General features: G+C 37.4%; 3 protein-coding genes across 3 annotated transcripts in view; 1 reads left to right on the plus strand and 2 right to left on the minus strand.

The window, feature by feature from the left end:
• LOC126374146 (protein FAM91A1) overlaps window positions 1-12,127 on the plus strand; it is a 54,788-nt gene extending 42,661 nt beyond the window's left edge. Inside the window, exon 20 of the transcript XR_007567406.1 lies at window positions 12,118-12,127. The gene's annotated coding sequence lies outside the window, so the exon portion shown is untranslated. The remainder of the gene's footprint in view (window positions 1-12,117) is intronic.
• The window catches only part of LOC126374220 (ras-related protein Rab-23), a 62,563-nt gene that overhangs the window by 3,104 nt on the left and 43,437 nt on the right, over window positions 1-16,022 (minus strand). Inside the window, exons 2-4 of the mRNA XM_050020728.1 lie at window positions 5,383-5,583; window positions 2,724-2,886; window positions 121-200 (exon numbers count right to left, since the gene is read on the minus strand). Coding sequence (XP_049876685.1) covers window positions 121-200; window positions 2,724-2,886; window positions 5,383-5,537 — 398 coding nt within the window. The 5' untranslated portion in view covers window positions 5,538-5,583. The remainder of the gene's footprint in view (window positions 1-120; window positions 201-2,723; window positions 2,887-5,382; window positions 5,584-16,022) is intronic.
• On the minus strand, window positions 459-1,246 carry LOC126374232 (uncharacterized). The gene has a single exon (XM_050020743.1). It carries the CDS (start codon window positions 1,070-1,072, stop codon window positions 509-511), a length of 564 nt encoding a protein of 187 aa, XP_049876700.1. The 5' UTR covers window positions 1,073-1,246; the 3' UTR covers window positions 459-508.

A 16,022-nucleotide genomic window follows, 5' to 3' on the forward strand; every position in this document is an offset into this window, starting at 1 on the left:
TTCCATAGTAATTTCGTGTTTTGACGTTTAGTAAAAGTAACTGATTTGACTAGTTGGAAACTAGCCTATTGTAATTTTAAAGGTAATCGAAATGAAGCCATAAAACAAATGCATACTCACGGTCCAACGACACACTGGTCCATAAGGTCAATTTTATTTTGAACTATGATCGTGGGTATCTCTCCACACTCGTTCTCCACCTGAAAATGGAAAGGAAAAATACATTGTACTTAATTTTCAATTTCTCATAACGTACGGTCACGAGCACTAATATGTATTACACTTTGAAACCATGTCACATTAACTTTTTTGACAACTTGAACCGTAAGTCTCATTTAATGACAAATATGATAAAGTGGGTACATGATATTAATCTATAGTAATCTATCACAATATTATCTATTTATTACCTTTTTATTCTAGAATGGGTGCGCGAGGTAATGAAATAAAAGATAAAATGTCGTCATACTCATACTTATATAATTAAGATTTTATAAATAAATTAACGTTACGGCAAATTGCAATCGGGACTACCGTCGCGTCCTTTCATTATTTCTATATCTCTAACTGTGGCGTCCACTTGTTCTCGCGTAGGCAAGAACTTCGCCAGCAGAATCCCTCGGCCCATCGACGAGCAGTTGATGCCTAGCACGTAATTTTCGTTGATCTGTAGGAATATGTATTTGTAGATGCGATCGCATCCGCGGAAGAGACTTTTCACTTCTTCTTCTCCGTAGTAAGTGACGCTGGTGAGCTTGCCCGCGGTATTGTGGTAGGTGGCGTGTATGACCGCGCCGTCGGGGCGTTCGCCCCTGCAGTCGCTGAATGTTGCCTCTGTCTCCTGTCGCGACAGCACATTGAAGTTGATCGCCTCACACGCCGCCCGCGTCCGCGCACTCGGCGGCCATAGGTACACCACGTACCACCTAACACCCGCCAACGTCTTCAAATCAAAATCATTCCCCGTCTGATAATAATCCACACACTGGTTTTCACTCCTCGAACACTTTGCATTGTGAACCGCACTGAGCAAAATTGTTGAAGCAAAAAAAATCAACGCGTTTGTGTGCATCTTTGCAGGAAGACGAGAGGTAAGTAAGCTTGGTGAATGAAATATGAACGCGCTGGTCCAAATATAGGCTGCGAATGTAAACAACGATCGTCAGATACTTGGTTTAATAACTGGTGCTAGATAGATAAATATTGAACGATACTTGTGCAGAGCGCGACCTTTTTATCTATACTGACTCCGCGTGCAGCATTCGTTGTTTTGGATTCTTTCAATTATGTTTAGACGTCAAGATAACAAATAACAATGATCTAATAAGGTCTGTGCTGGGAATGATTACCACATGGCCCGACTATAGAATGAGGGTTAGGTTAGGTTGGTACTCACCTATATAAGTATATTGATTGGGGTTAAGGGCATAATTTTGTTAGAGTTACTCGTGACTTATCTATGGATCTATGAGTATACTTAGTTACCATTGATCGCTTATTAGGTACTTACTCATCGCTCAGCAGATATAAATTGTTTTCACTAAGTACTTGCTTAAGTACATTGTATTTTAATTCTCAAAAAAAGACATACTTATACAGTTACTTAAGTAATATTTAAAATACAGACGTCAAATCTTTAAATTGTCGCAAAATTATGTTTTTGATTTGAAGTAGGTACCTACCGGAACGTAATAAATTACCTCATCTAAAATTCAAATTAGTATTGACCTGGTCTGCGTTGAAAACGCAAAAGAGGGCGGCCCAAAGAGACCTGGCGACCGTCGGTTGAACGGGAATTGAAAACTCGGCATGTCATGGGAGCAAGCTACAGAGGTTGCAAAATATCGCGAGGAGTGGAAATCTGTTATTCGAGCCCTACAACCCAACAGGGGATAAAAGGATTAGAGGAAGAAGAAGAGAAATTTAAATTTGTTATTTCCGAAAATCGAGAATTAGTATTCACAAATCTAGACAGACACACAGAGATATTTTGTGACGTAATGCATATTTACATAGTGAGAGTCACTAGCTGGTTAGAAACTCCAACTTAAGCTTTATCTTTCTGTGTGGCACTAGTCGTTATTGAAGGACGGTGCTATTTTTTGATATATTAATAGGATGATAATCACGGATGGGAAGGGCCAATACAGCGTGCTACACGCGTCATACAAGTATGAGCATAATAGTTCATAGGTACTTCAACTTTGCACTTCACTCGTCTTCAAATCTCACACGCACGGAACTCCGCTAAAATAAGTAAGTACTTATATTAAAAAGGTCTTATGCATTACAACCAGGACAAGAACTCAAATATCGACTATTACGCAAGGAGATCCCTTCTTATCTATCACAGGCTATTTATCAAAAAATACTTTTTTATGTGTAAGGTCAACTCTAATCGAGTGAATTATTTACGAGACATTGTGACACTGGCCGGAATTAAAAAAAAAAATAGGTTGGAAAAAAGAAAAATGTTTTGGAGGCCCAAAACATTTTTCTTTTATAGGAGATAATATTTTTGAGATATCGGTGGTTTTCGAGGATATGCAAAATTTCACGAATTTTGCGACGAAAAATTCCACTTGATATTAACTCAGAATCATGGTCTGAATCATCCCCTTCAGTATTTGTTACAATGTCACTAACACCCTGTATATGCAACCTTTTTCTTCTATTCCGTGACGATAATAATGTCACTAGAGATAACATAAGGCTCTACTAACCTTGAGTTTCCACGAGTGTAGAGCGAGGAAGGAGTCGCGGTCGGTGGTAGAGAAGGCGAGCACACATGCGTGTGCGCCGCGGTAGTACGCCTTGGTGATGGCGTCGAACTCCTCTTGCCCCGCCGTGTCCCATAGCATCAGCCGGACCTCCTCGCCGTCGATCCTGGAAGAGGACAGATGAGGTTTTACAAAAGAATCGTCAGAAGAACATAACATGGTCTGAATCATCCCCCTCAGTGTTCGTTACGATGTCACTAACACCCATACGTACTTGTATGGCTACCTGTACCGATATTTCACTTCATTTGAACAGCCATAACGAACTTGGGGGTTAAAATGACCACATCGAAGCAATTCATCTAAGAAAGCAATATTGCTATTTGGCATTTGTTTGCATTGCGCACTTACTTTTATATGCGCAAATGTCAAATAGCAATAATTTATTGCTTTCTTAGATGAATTGCTTCGATGTGGCTATTTTAACCCCCCTTGTAAGTACTATCATAACGCGGTTCAGACGTTTTTTTTAGAAAAACTTCTTGACGAATATGAATCTATTTGTTTACATTACAGAGTTTATATAAGTGGATAAGTTATTTCGTATAGAGTCGGTGTAAAATCAGAACATTATTTATAAAAAATATAATAAGTAAGTATATAAATTTCTTACGAGAGTCCTTTGTTTTCCGATATAAACTCACTGACTCTTCGTTTATAATATTAAATGTTATGAGAAGAATAGGACTTATATAGATTCCTCCGTGCTTCGGAGGGCACGTTAAGCCGCTGGTCCCGGCTATTAGCCGTAAAAACACCTCCACCAACCCGCAGTGGAGCAGCGTGGTGGAGTATGCTCCATACCCCCTCCGGTTGATTGAGGGGAGGCCTGTGCCCAGCAGTGGGATGTATATAGGCAGTTTATGTATGTTATGTAGATAATATACTTAAGTACTTACGTAGAGTGTCGCAAATTATATCTTATGCAGCTCGGGGGTGTTTAGAAAATAGAAATGTGCTTCTAAGTAAAACTGTCTATGCTTCTATCGCCATTAGAAACTACTTATAAGAGTGACAATGGTGCCATAGTAGCCCAGTTAGAAGAAAACTTGACTCTCACTGTGAAGTCGTAAGTTCGAATTCCGGTACCGGCCTAATCTCTAAAAACCAATGATTTTGGAAATTGTTTTCGAATTCATGTTTGGATAATAAACTGATTATCACGTGCTCAGCGGCGAAGGAAAACATCCCCACATTGCCAAGAAATGCGTTTCGAAGGTATGGTCTACTTAATGTTTTAAGATATTAACACAAAATAATACAATTATGGATGTATAATGCCGAAACTATTCAACCTCAGCATAATGCCATAGCCTAGACTATGACGCTGATTTTCAGTTGGAACCGTTAAGGTAATCAGGTAACACAATAAACAAAAAATGGACACGAAGTCTAAGCACATTTTGTAATTTTCTAAACAATGGTGACCTACCTCTCAAATGACGAAAGTAGTGCTGTAACACGCGTGACTTGTATAGATTGTTAGTTTAATTAAAATCAGTAGAACGAAAACGTCTACAAGCACTAAAAACCTTGTTAGTTGAACAAAGTCCTGTTTACTTCTCAGTTATAAAATACGGTCGCTGTAAATCCTAGGTTTTGTATCGTAAAGCACTCTGCATTTGACACGTTCGTTAGTCGAAACTTGCAGTTTGCAGTTGAATAGCTGAGTAAGTAATAATGAATGTATTATGCATTGCTATAACAGTCCTTTCTAACAATTTTCAATACGATCGGCTTTACATATTCTCTAAGAACAGTAATATAGAATAATTTATATCGGCGAGGAACTGCAATAGACTTGTAGTGCTTGTACTAAATAAACTTGCAATAGGCAATACAAATCATAAGGTAAATGTTAACAAGCAGCACCGACCCACAGTGGGAATGTAAGTACATTGAAATAAGATAAATTATTGTGATGGAAATAACGGGCCAATAGTCATTACTTTAAACGCAATAAACGGATTGCAGTATACAGTTTTTATTTTTTATTACCTAAGCAAACAATGGCCGGATAAAAGGGGAGCGCTGAAGGTACAATTTGAGACGACTGGTACCCGGTACCGGCAAGAGCGTGGCTCTTAAATTGATGATGATGATGGTACCCGGTACAAAATTTAAGAGAGCGGATCCAGCTTTTATGTCAGGGGTCACCAGATCGCAGACAGCCTCCGTAGAGAATTAAATAAAATTGCAGTGACCACCCATGAGCCAACTTGTCACCCAGGGGGTGGGGACCCCGTAGATCCCTCCCCCCCTGGATCTGCCCTTGCGACAGGCCTGATGGTACCCAGTGGAAGTGAATGCTAGAAATGTATTCAGTAATTACCTACAATGTTTTAATTACTGTTTCTAGCCTTTTCTGGCACAAAGTATCGAATGTTTTGTTACTTTTTGTAGTAAGTATCAAGTAACAAGCTAACAAAATCAATGATAACTTACTCAATCTGCCGCTCAAGGAAGTCGACACCGATAGTCTTCTTGTAATCCCGCGTGAAGGTTCCGCGGCAGTAGCGCTGTGTCATGGATGACATGCCGACCATCACCAGCTTGAGGCCTCCTCTCAGAACACCCAGCTACAAGATCAATGATAACTCACTCAATCTGTCGTTCGAGGAAGTCGACGCCGATAGTCTTCTTGTAATCCCGCGTGAAGGTCCCGCGGCAGTAGCGCTGTATCATGGAAGACTTGCCGACGCCGCCGTCGCCGACGATCACCAGCTTGAGCGCCACCTCGAGCTCTTCCTCGCGCATCGCGACCCCGTGGACCGCTCACACAACATTAGTGACTGATTTCTTCCTGTAACAAATGAAAATCGACATTAGAAAAATTTTAATCCATGGTAGCTTTCATTGTAGTGTCACGGATTCGACGGATCCATGTTTGAATCGTAGATAATAGGCTAGTAACGGCCTCCGTGGTCCAGTGGTTGAGCGTTGGGCTCGCGATCCGGAGGTCCCGGGTTCGAATCCCGATGGGGACATATCACAAAAATAACTTTGTGATCCCTAGTTTGGTTTGGACATTACGGGCCGATCACCTAATTGTCCAAAAAGAAAGATGACCCGTGCTTCGGAAGGCACGTTAAGCCGTTGGTCCCGGTTACTGCTTACTGATGTAAGTATGTAGCCGTTACATGAGCCATGTCAGGGGCATTTGGCGGCTCAATAACAACCCTGACACCAGGGTTGATGGGGTTGTTAATACACCTCACAACCCACACGATAGAAGAAGAAGATAGGCTAGTTTCCAACTAGTCAAATATAAAGACCGGGTTCGAATCCCGGTTCGGGCTTTAAATCACTGAATTCGACTTATGAGTTTGAATTCATGTTGGGATCATAGATAATTGCTATCACGTGGTTTATACAATACCTATGCTAGTTTCCAATTAGTCAAATCGAATTAAAAATTTGTATGAGAAAGCACCTTGTGACGTCACAGAAAAACTTGATAAAATGTCGGACTTATTACGTTTTTCTTGATTAAAATTCATAAATAAGTTAAGTACTTAAATAATAAAAAGGAAAATTTTTTTCGTTAGTTTTAGATTTGTCTTTATTTAGTAATCAGAATTTCATAATTTATCTTGAACCGCGACCCAATTGATAGCACGTGTTATCCAGAGGATTTGTGCCCGGTTAATGGCAGTAGGCTCGCAGCCTTACACGGGACTTAAACTTAGCTGGCGAGGAGTGAGTGTATAGATCATACACCTCTGTCAACCCCTTCGGGGTTCACAGGCGTGAAGCTATGGTATGATTTTAAATATTGTAGTTGTTGCAACGTACGAGCGTCTTGTGACGTAGCGAGCAGTAAATGGATTCTGGTAGGGCTCTAGCTAGAACATCACCGATTAAGAAATTGGTCGGTGTACTGCGGAACGGAAGGCGATTGTGGCAACCACCGTTCTACATGCCCTATCTATGGAGTAATGAAGGCGATTACTCTACCGACAAGAGCGCAACTCTTAAATAAAGAGAGAGAGAGAGTTGTTGCAATGACAGGAAAGAACGGGCGGCTCAATAATGATTCCAAGTTTGGTTTGGATTATCGGCTTTGTTACCTACACGAGAAAAGACATTGAAATAGAAGTATATAAGCGTGAAAAGATTTTGAGTCTATGGAAATAACACAGAATAACACGTACAGATTTGAATGAGGAACTTTCAAGGCTACGTTACTCAAAAACAATATAAGTAGTATGTTATTGGGCATTCTAGACCATCGAAGTGAAGGGATTCGCGAAAATGTTCTTGGGCATTCTAGACCATCTTCGTTCAGTCGGATCGCTCGAGCGCCAACGCGCTATCGCGCGCGCTCTCGCGGATCCCTTCACTTCGATGGTCTAGAATGCCCAAGAACATTTTCGCGAATCCCTTCACTTCGATGGTCTAGAAATACCCAATAACATCGATGGTTCTTAATATTACGATCAATCGGTTAGCAACTACAACACTCACCAGTATAGCTCGAGTCATCATGGGATTTCATATCACTGTATTTAATATCACAAGTATAATATCACTTAGAAAATTATTTTGGTCTGTCCGTGTTCGAATCAAGTTTTTTCCTGTAAGTCAAATTCATTAGCAGATTGCTTCATGTCTCTATACAATTTGCTGTCCTGTCATCCAATACCAGATTGGCTCAACGATCTCCAGAATTATGACATAAAGTGATAATATAATTTGAGACTCACAAAGTACCATACGAAAATATCAGAAATTCTATCCAGATTGGCGCGAGTCGTCATTGAATTCAAGAACAGCTTCGGTCCTGTCATTTAATACCAGATTGGCTCAACGATCTCTAGAATTATGACATAAAGTGATAATATAATTGAGACTCACAAAGTGCCATACGAAAATATCAGAAATTCTATCCAGATTGGCGCGAGTCGTCATTGAATTCAAGAACAGCTTCGGTCCTGTCATTTAATACCAGATTGGCTCAACGAACTCTAGAATTATGACATAAAGTGATAATATAATTGAGACTCACAAAGTGCCATACGAAAATATCAGAAATTCTATCCAGATTGGCGCGAGTCGTCATTGAATTCAGGAACAGCTTCGGTCCTGTCATTCAATACCAGATTGGCTCAACGATCTCTAGAATTATGATATACTTAAAGTGATAATATAATTTGAGACCCACAAAGTACCATACGAAAATATCAGAAATTCTATCCAGATTGGCGCGAGTCGTCATTGAATTCAAGAACAGCTTCGGTCCTGTCATTCAATACCAGATTGGCTCAACGATCTCTAGAATTATGATATAAAGTGACGATACAATGTGTGACCCAAAAATTACCACAAGGATGTCAGAAATTCTATCCAGATTGGCGCGAGTCGTCATTGAATTCAAGATCAGCTTCGAACCTGTCATTCAATACCAGATTGGCTCAACGATCTCTAGAATTAGACATAAAAGTGACGATACAATGTGTGACCCAAAAATTACCACATGGGTGTTAGAAATTCTATCCAGATTGGCGCGAGTCGTCATTAAATTCAAGAACCGCTTCGGTCCTGTCATTCAATGCCATATTGGCTCAACGATCTCTAGAATTAGACATAAAAATGACGATACAATGTGTGACCCAAAAATTACCACATGGGTGTTAGAAATTCTATCCAGATTGGCGCGAGTCGTCATTAAATTCAAGAACAGCTTCGATTCTGTCATTCAATGCCAGATTGGCTCAACGATCTCTAGAATTAGACATAAAAGTGACGATACAATGTGTGACCCAAAAATTACCACATGGGTGTCAGAAATTCTGTCCAAATTGGCGTGAGTCGTAATTAGATTCAAGGACAGCAAATTGTAATAACATAATGAATTTGACTTACATGATATAATTCCCATAGCGGAAGCTTTTTCCTAATAGTGTGATCAATTAATTTAACTATTTATAAAAGAATCAAAATCACTCTCTAGCTCACTTGTCATGCCCGGTCAAGGCAAAAATCTATACTGAATTACATTACACATTACACAGATTGTGCCTCGTATGCATTGAGGAATGTGGGCTATACTATACCATATATTATATCAATCAGGTATCCTCTGACTCGTGGGAAACTTTTTAATAAACAACTAGTTTCAGTTACTGACTTCGCTTGATAAATTATTTTTATTGCAGGGTACAGGTTTACCTACAATACATTATGAAGAAGGTGAACAAGTTTTCACTTTTGATTCATCATGCAGAATCAATGCTTTGCGTTTACTCAAATATTGTTATGTTTTTGTTCAACTGTAATGATGATGGTGATTATAACGTTCGACTTATTGTTCGATTCAAAGCAGGTTGAAATAAGGTTAATATTATTTAAAATATCAGTATTGAAACGTTGCACTCCTTGTTCATTACAACTTAGGTACCTACCTAATGTACAACTAGATCGTGATTATATAATCATCACAACCAGTATGCAGGTATATTCATGATATTCCTCTTCGTAAGATTATCGTTTATATTCAATGTACATAATTTAGTCAGAAAAAATGTATGTAGAGAATCGAACTTGTAACATATACCTACATTGAACATCAAACTCTTAACCACTGAGCCATCGTCGTACTGCGTCATCGGAAATAGGTGTAAGTTTACGTCTGTGTAATAAATACCTAATTAATATGAATATGCGGTGTATCATTTTACAAAGTGTTGCGACTAACTCGTTTGTTCGTGAGAATAGCAACTAAGCATTTTAGCGATGACTACGCGTCCAAAATGCAAAAATTTGAAATATGCAATGCATAATCCGTTATTGTCTTGCATTTAAGGTTTTATTTTGCATAATTCAGTTTTGCACGGATTTGTATTGTTTTTCTATAAAATAGGAAAAATCATTAAACTTTACTCATTCCTTTGATCGATTCCCAATTGTCCACAATTGTGGTATCCTCATCCGTGTTATTTTCATCTTCAGTGCTTTTCTTCAAGAAAGTTTGTTAAAATGTTAGTAAGTATTTACATTTACTTTTAGTTTATGTATTATGTTGGAGTTTTTTACATAATAAATTTACACAACATTTTAAATACCATGTACCTAACCGATTTCTTAATTTTCAGGTCTAACTACGAATATTCATCCGGTTCGGACTCCCAACTGCCGCTGGCGCCTACGTCTGCGCTAAAAGTGTTGAAAAAGAAGCCTGCGAGCAAGAGGAAGCCGGCGGAGTCGACCCCAACGCCTACTAGGTAAGATTAATAATATGATTATCTTTAATCTTGTGTGCTTTTGAGAGAAGTTAATAGTGAGACAGTCGTGCCCATCAGTGGAACATTAAATAGGTACTTTAATATCTATCACTTTACTTTTATTTTATTCGAGATAATTTTACGCTATTTGCAAATACAACTTACATATCCCCTATCTCTACCCTTTTGACATACATGCATAATTATATGTTATGTTATGTATCTTGATTAATAGTAACAAAAGTAATATAAAAATAATGTAATGGGTATAATGAGCGTTCTAATTGGAAATCGTAGCGCACGGCGGTAACACTTGCATCGTTTCAATATAAACATTATTGTTACAGTTCTAAAAAGAAGTCGCGTTCGAGCGCCAACGACGAGGCAGGCGCGACCGCAACGTATTCATCGAGGTATGTAACAAAACCTAATTTTCTACATATTTTGTCTACATTATTAATTTTATAAATAGGAAAGATTTGATTGTCAAATTGTATATTTGGATGGAATGGACTCCGAAACTTACTGGATCGATTTGAAAAATTCTTTCACCATTAGAATCTTACATTATTTCTGATGAACATAGGCTACTCGTATACCTATGTATTTTGTTCACCCGAGCACCCGTGCGACGCCGGGGCGGACAGCTGGTTCAATAATTGTGTAGATATCTTTATTACACTCCATAATTCATTATACACATTACGAACAATATCATTATGATGAACATAGTTCAAAATAAGGTGACGGAGACGTTTGTGCAGCTATTCCTTTGTTCCTTTAAACCTATATAAATTATTACTTATTCGTATTTTTCGGTTTCCAGTACTGGCCCTGGAGGACTCTTCGGGTTTGAGACGGGAGCAACTTCGGGGACGTCGAAGTCTGCAGTGCTGCAGACTTATTTGACCAGCCGCGTCCCCAACGGTCGAGTGCGCCGGGAGCTCGTCAACCAGTCTGGCGAGTACTATATAGAGTTCCGGGTGTATAACACCGAGAAAGCTGTTGCCTCTAAACCAGATCAGCGGTGGAAAGAGGCTGAAGTTACTCTTAAAGTAAAGTTAGATCGGGGGACTCCGCAGTGGGAGAAAATGCAATCGTTTATGCAGCGGATTCATAATTTATTTGAAGATTGTGAGCCCGTCTTCATAAGCGAATAGTAATAAGTACAGCTACTACTCAGGTACTTATTACAACCTTTTCTCTCACTGCTGCTGTTCATTGATATAACTTCACTTTAAGATACTTAGTAGTTTTTTTCCACTGAATTTTCAACCAAATACCTATGAAATTATAATTGTAAATCATACATTCATTGTGTATATTGCAATTTTATGTCGTTAGCGTATGAAAGGCGAGGCATTTTCTTTGTATATTTAAAGTATACTTATCAAAAATGGTGTTTTGTACAGTTTGTAAAGTCTCTGTAGATCGTGTTCATTGGATGGGGCATTTACGAAGCACTAACCATAAAAATAAAAATATTTCTCCTTTTAGCGACGGGATTGAATTAATTGAGTCCGCATTTCGCAACCGAATAGCTTCATACAGAATATTATCACCAGATTTGGATGGTCATAATTCTTTAGATCGGTTTCTTGATGATATAAAAAATAAAATCAAAACATTAATTGATTTGTCTCTCAAGGAAAATGACTGTATAAAACTCAATTTTGAACATTTTGCTGTTTTTCTTTTAGTAAAAAATGATTCTCAGGAAATAAAGTCTTTTGGAACTAAAAATTATACTCTCTATAAAAATTATGACTTTGATAGTTTAATGAACAAAGTGAAAATTAGTTTGATGAGAAAAAAATGTGAATTTCAAGAACGTGATAGTGGTTGGACCTTCTTACATAATTCCCATTTAGAATTGAATATTAATAAATATCAACCATTAAGAGGGTCAGGTCACATTGATTTGCCTGCACCAATCAAAGCCAGAAAAGCGTGTGTAAACATAAAAAACGAAGACAGTTTTTGCTTTTTGTGGTCAGTTACAGCTGCTTTATACCCAGTTAAATCTCATCCTGATAGAGTATCGTCATATCCTAATTTCAAAGACGTTTTAAATGTAGAGGATATATCGTTTCCAGTTACTTTTTCAGACATAGCTAAATTTGAAATTAACAACCCTCAAATATGTATTTTTGTTTACGGTTTAAAAGATAATAATACAGTTATCGGCCCTCTTTACAAATCTGAACCATTAAATAAAAAAGTAATTCATCTACTGTACCTACAGGAAGGTAATATGTCACATTACTGTTTAATCAAGGATTTACCGCGACTAGTTAGAAGTCAAATTTCTAAACATCATGGTAAGTTGTATTTTTGCGAACATTGTTTGTTATTTTTCAACTCGACCGATCAGTTAAGTTCTCATAGTTGTGGAGGTGTAGCTACTAAATTACCCCCAAAAGGGTCATTTATAGAGTTCAAAAATTATAACAGAAAACAAAATGTTCCTTTTGTTGTTTATGCAGATTTTGAGTCAATGCTCGTACCCTACGAGACTTGTGAAAATGATCCTATCAAGTCAAGCACAATGACTCATCAGCAGCACGTGCCCGTAGCTTTTGCTTATCATCTTGTTTGTACTGTAGATGAACGATATAATCACATTACATCGTACCGAGGACAAGATTGTGTTGACAAATTTGTTGATTCAATTTGCAACGATGCAAAAAGGATAAGCGCAGTATTAAGTAATAGTGTACCTATGGTTTTTACAGAAAGTGATGCGTTAAACTTTGAAAATGCCGAAACTTGTCACATATGCGAGCGTTTATTGGTTATGGATAAAGTTAGAGACCATTGTCACATAACTGGTAAATACCGCGGTGCGGCTCACAGTCAATGTAATTTGAACTTTCAAGTGCCCAAATTCTTACCTGTTTTCTTTCATAATCTTTCAGGTTATGACTGTCATCTTTTTATTAAGGAGCTTGCTAAAGTTCCTGGACCCATCAAGGTCATACCTAAAACCAAAGAAAATTATATTTCTTTCACGAAATTTGTGTCTATATCCGATACCGATAGCTTTCAGATACGATTTGTAGATTCCTTTAAGTTTTTGGGAACTAGCTTAGAAAAACTAACCCCGACTTTAAAAAACGATGAATTTAGATACTTAAAATCTTACTATCCCGATGAAAAACACTTTAATTTGCTTACTCGAAAGGGCGTATACCCTTACGATTATATGTGTAACTGGGAACGATATAAAGAAAAGTGTTTGCCTCCCAAAGACTGTTTTTACAATTCTCTTACCAATGAACCGATCTCAGATGAGGATTATGAGCACGCTCAATCAGTGTGGTTAAAATTTTCATTAACCAATATGGGTGAATATACTGATTTGTACTTGATAACAGATGTACTTTTGTTGACAGATATCTATGAAAATTTCCGACTTACATGTAAACAATATTACCAACTCGATCCTGCATTCTATCTTACGGCTCCGAGTCTATCATTTGATGCAATGCTCCTTAAAACAGGCGTTCGTTTAGAACTTGTAACTGATTTAGAAATTTACCGTATGATACAGCAAGGTATACGCGGTGGCGTTTGCATGTGTTCTAAACGACATGTTAAAGCAAATCATAAATATCTGGAAACATTTGATCCATCTCACCCAAGTTCATATATTGTTTACTTTGACTGTAACAATTTATATGGATACAGTATGTGCCAAACATTACCACATTCAAACTTCAGATTTGTGAACGATTCTGAATTAAAAACTTTAGAGTCGAATATTTTAAATATTATGGATGACTCTGAAAATGGTTTTATTCTTGAGGTGGACTTATCGTACCCTTCACATTTACATGATGAACATAATGATTTTCCATTTTGTCCTGAAAAAATTATTTCACCCAGAGGAAAATCGAAAAAATTAATACCTAATTTGTATGATAAATACAATTATGTTATTCATTACGTACATCTAAAAAAATGCTTAGAACATGGCTTGGTGTTGAAAAAGATTCATAGAGCTATAACATTTAATCAAAGTAACTTTTTAAAAAAATACATAGATCTCAACACCCAACTTCGCCAGAAAGCACAGTCTACTTTTGAACAAGATTTTTTTAAATTATTAAACAACAGCATATTTGGAAAAACTTTGGAGAACACAGAACAACGAGTAGATGTACGATTGGTTAATAAGTGGTCAGACAAAAATAATCTAACTAAAAAATGTACTGGCGCAGAGACCTTAATAGCAAGTCCCAATTTCCATAGTGCTTCAATATTCTCTGAGAATTTGGTAGCTATACAGATGAAACATTCACAGATTGTGCTTGACAAACCAATTTATATTGGTTTTGCTGTACTTGAACTCTCAAAAAGTCATATGTACGATTTCCATTACTCAAAAATAAAACCATTTTATGGAAACCGCATTAAGTTGTGCTATACCGATACTGATAGCTTCGTATATAATGTGCATACAGATGACATTTACCAAGATTTGAAGACTAACTTCTTAAAATATTTTGACACAAGCAATTACAACCCAAAAAATGAATTTGGTTTACCTATTGTTAATAAAAAGATTCCTGGTTTATTCAAGGACGAAATGGGTGGACAAATAATTAGAGAGTTTGTAGGATTAAGGTCAAAGCTTTACTGTATTAAAACCTTAAACAAAACAATAAAAAAGGCGAAGGGTACCAAAAAAAATGTAATTAATGGTTTGAGCGTATCAGACTATAAACATGTGTTATACAATGGTGATGTTGTTTACAAAAAAAATGTTCTATTTAAATCAATTAAACATGAAATTTTCACTCAAAAAGTAAATAAAATAGCTCTTTCTAGCAACGATGATAAGCGATTGTTAGAATCTGATAAAGTGACTACCCTTGCTTGGGGTCATAAATCAATTTTTGGCTGTACTGCTTAAGGTGATTCTTTCAAGGTCAATTGTTCTTCGCAGTGGGAGGAATTGTAGTCGTTTATGTAGCAGATTCATAATCTATTCGAAGATTGCAAGCTCGTTTTTAAGAGAGAAAAGTAAAAATACCTATGTAACAATTACCCCTGAAAGAATCATCCTTAGAACTCTTTGTTTGTAAATACTTAGGTTAGTATACTTTATGTTGTAAGTAGGTACCTATAAACATAAAAATATAATATAAGATGATGACGATTGTTATATAAAAAGTTAGCAGCAGTGGAGAAAATAAATAAGAATATGATATACATAATAGTTTCATTTATTCATACCTACCAAATCACCAGACAGGTAACTTAGACCTTCGTCACACTTGATGGAAATTAAGTCGTGGATCTTCCGCAACGGAACGCCGATACAAATATTTGTATAAAAATTACAAATAGCAGGCACACACAGGCAGGTTATTTACCGCAACGGAAGTTCGGCGTCGGAATTTCCGCCAAGTGTGGCGAAGGTCTTACTGTTTCAACGAGTACCGACATGTTGGATACCTAAGTATACTATATTGTCTTGCACAATCATTGAAATTAATCACCGTAGATTCAAAATTTATAGGATAAAAAGTAGCCTTTGCGTTAATGCGGTAGCTATGTGATATATCTAGCTACCAAATTTCATCCGTTCAGCTCTTTAGGGGTTTCGCATTTATAACATTAGTGTGATGAAATAAGTACTTAGATAAATACTTCCTTTAATTATAATCGCTAGTCTCCATTTTTCATGTTTAAACTTGTTAACGTGAAATACAACGCGACAATGAAAACCTAAGCGATTTTGAGTGTGCACGTGCGGTAACATGAGAAGGCGCATATGTGCGGGGCAACGCGGCGACCGCGACGTTGCATCATAATTTATTTCATTTCTATTTCGCTTCTCGTTAGTGCAACACCTTCGAAAATGTCCGCGTCCATGCCGAAAATGAGTTTTCTCGCTATAGTGGGGGATGAAGTCCCAAAATTTACAGTATCAATACAAATTCATCGTCTTCGCCGAGATGGAGATAAGATCAAAGAAAAAACTCTTGTGAGAAGTATATACGGCGCGCAT

Source organism: Pectinophora gossypiella, chromosome 17 (genome assembly GCF_024362695.1).
Source record: "Pectinophora gossypiella chromosome 17, ilPecGoss1.1, whole genome shotgun sequence".
Classification (NCBI taxonomy): domain Eukaryota; kingdom Metazoa; phylum Arthropoda; class Insecta; order Lepidoptera; family Gelechiidae; genus Pectinophora; species Pectinophora gossypiella.

What these genes read in the sequence shown, in the direction of transcription:
- LOC126374232 (XM_050020743.1), bottom strand. Translation starts at nt 1,072, where the DNA reads ATGCACACAAACGCGTTGATTTTTTTTGCTTCAACAATTTTGCTCAGT.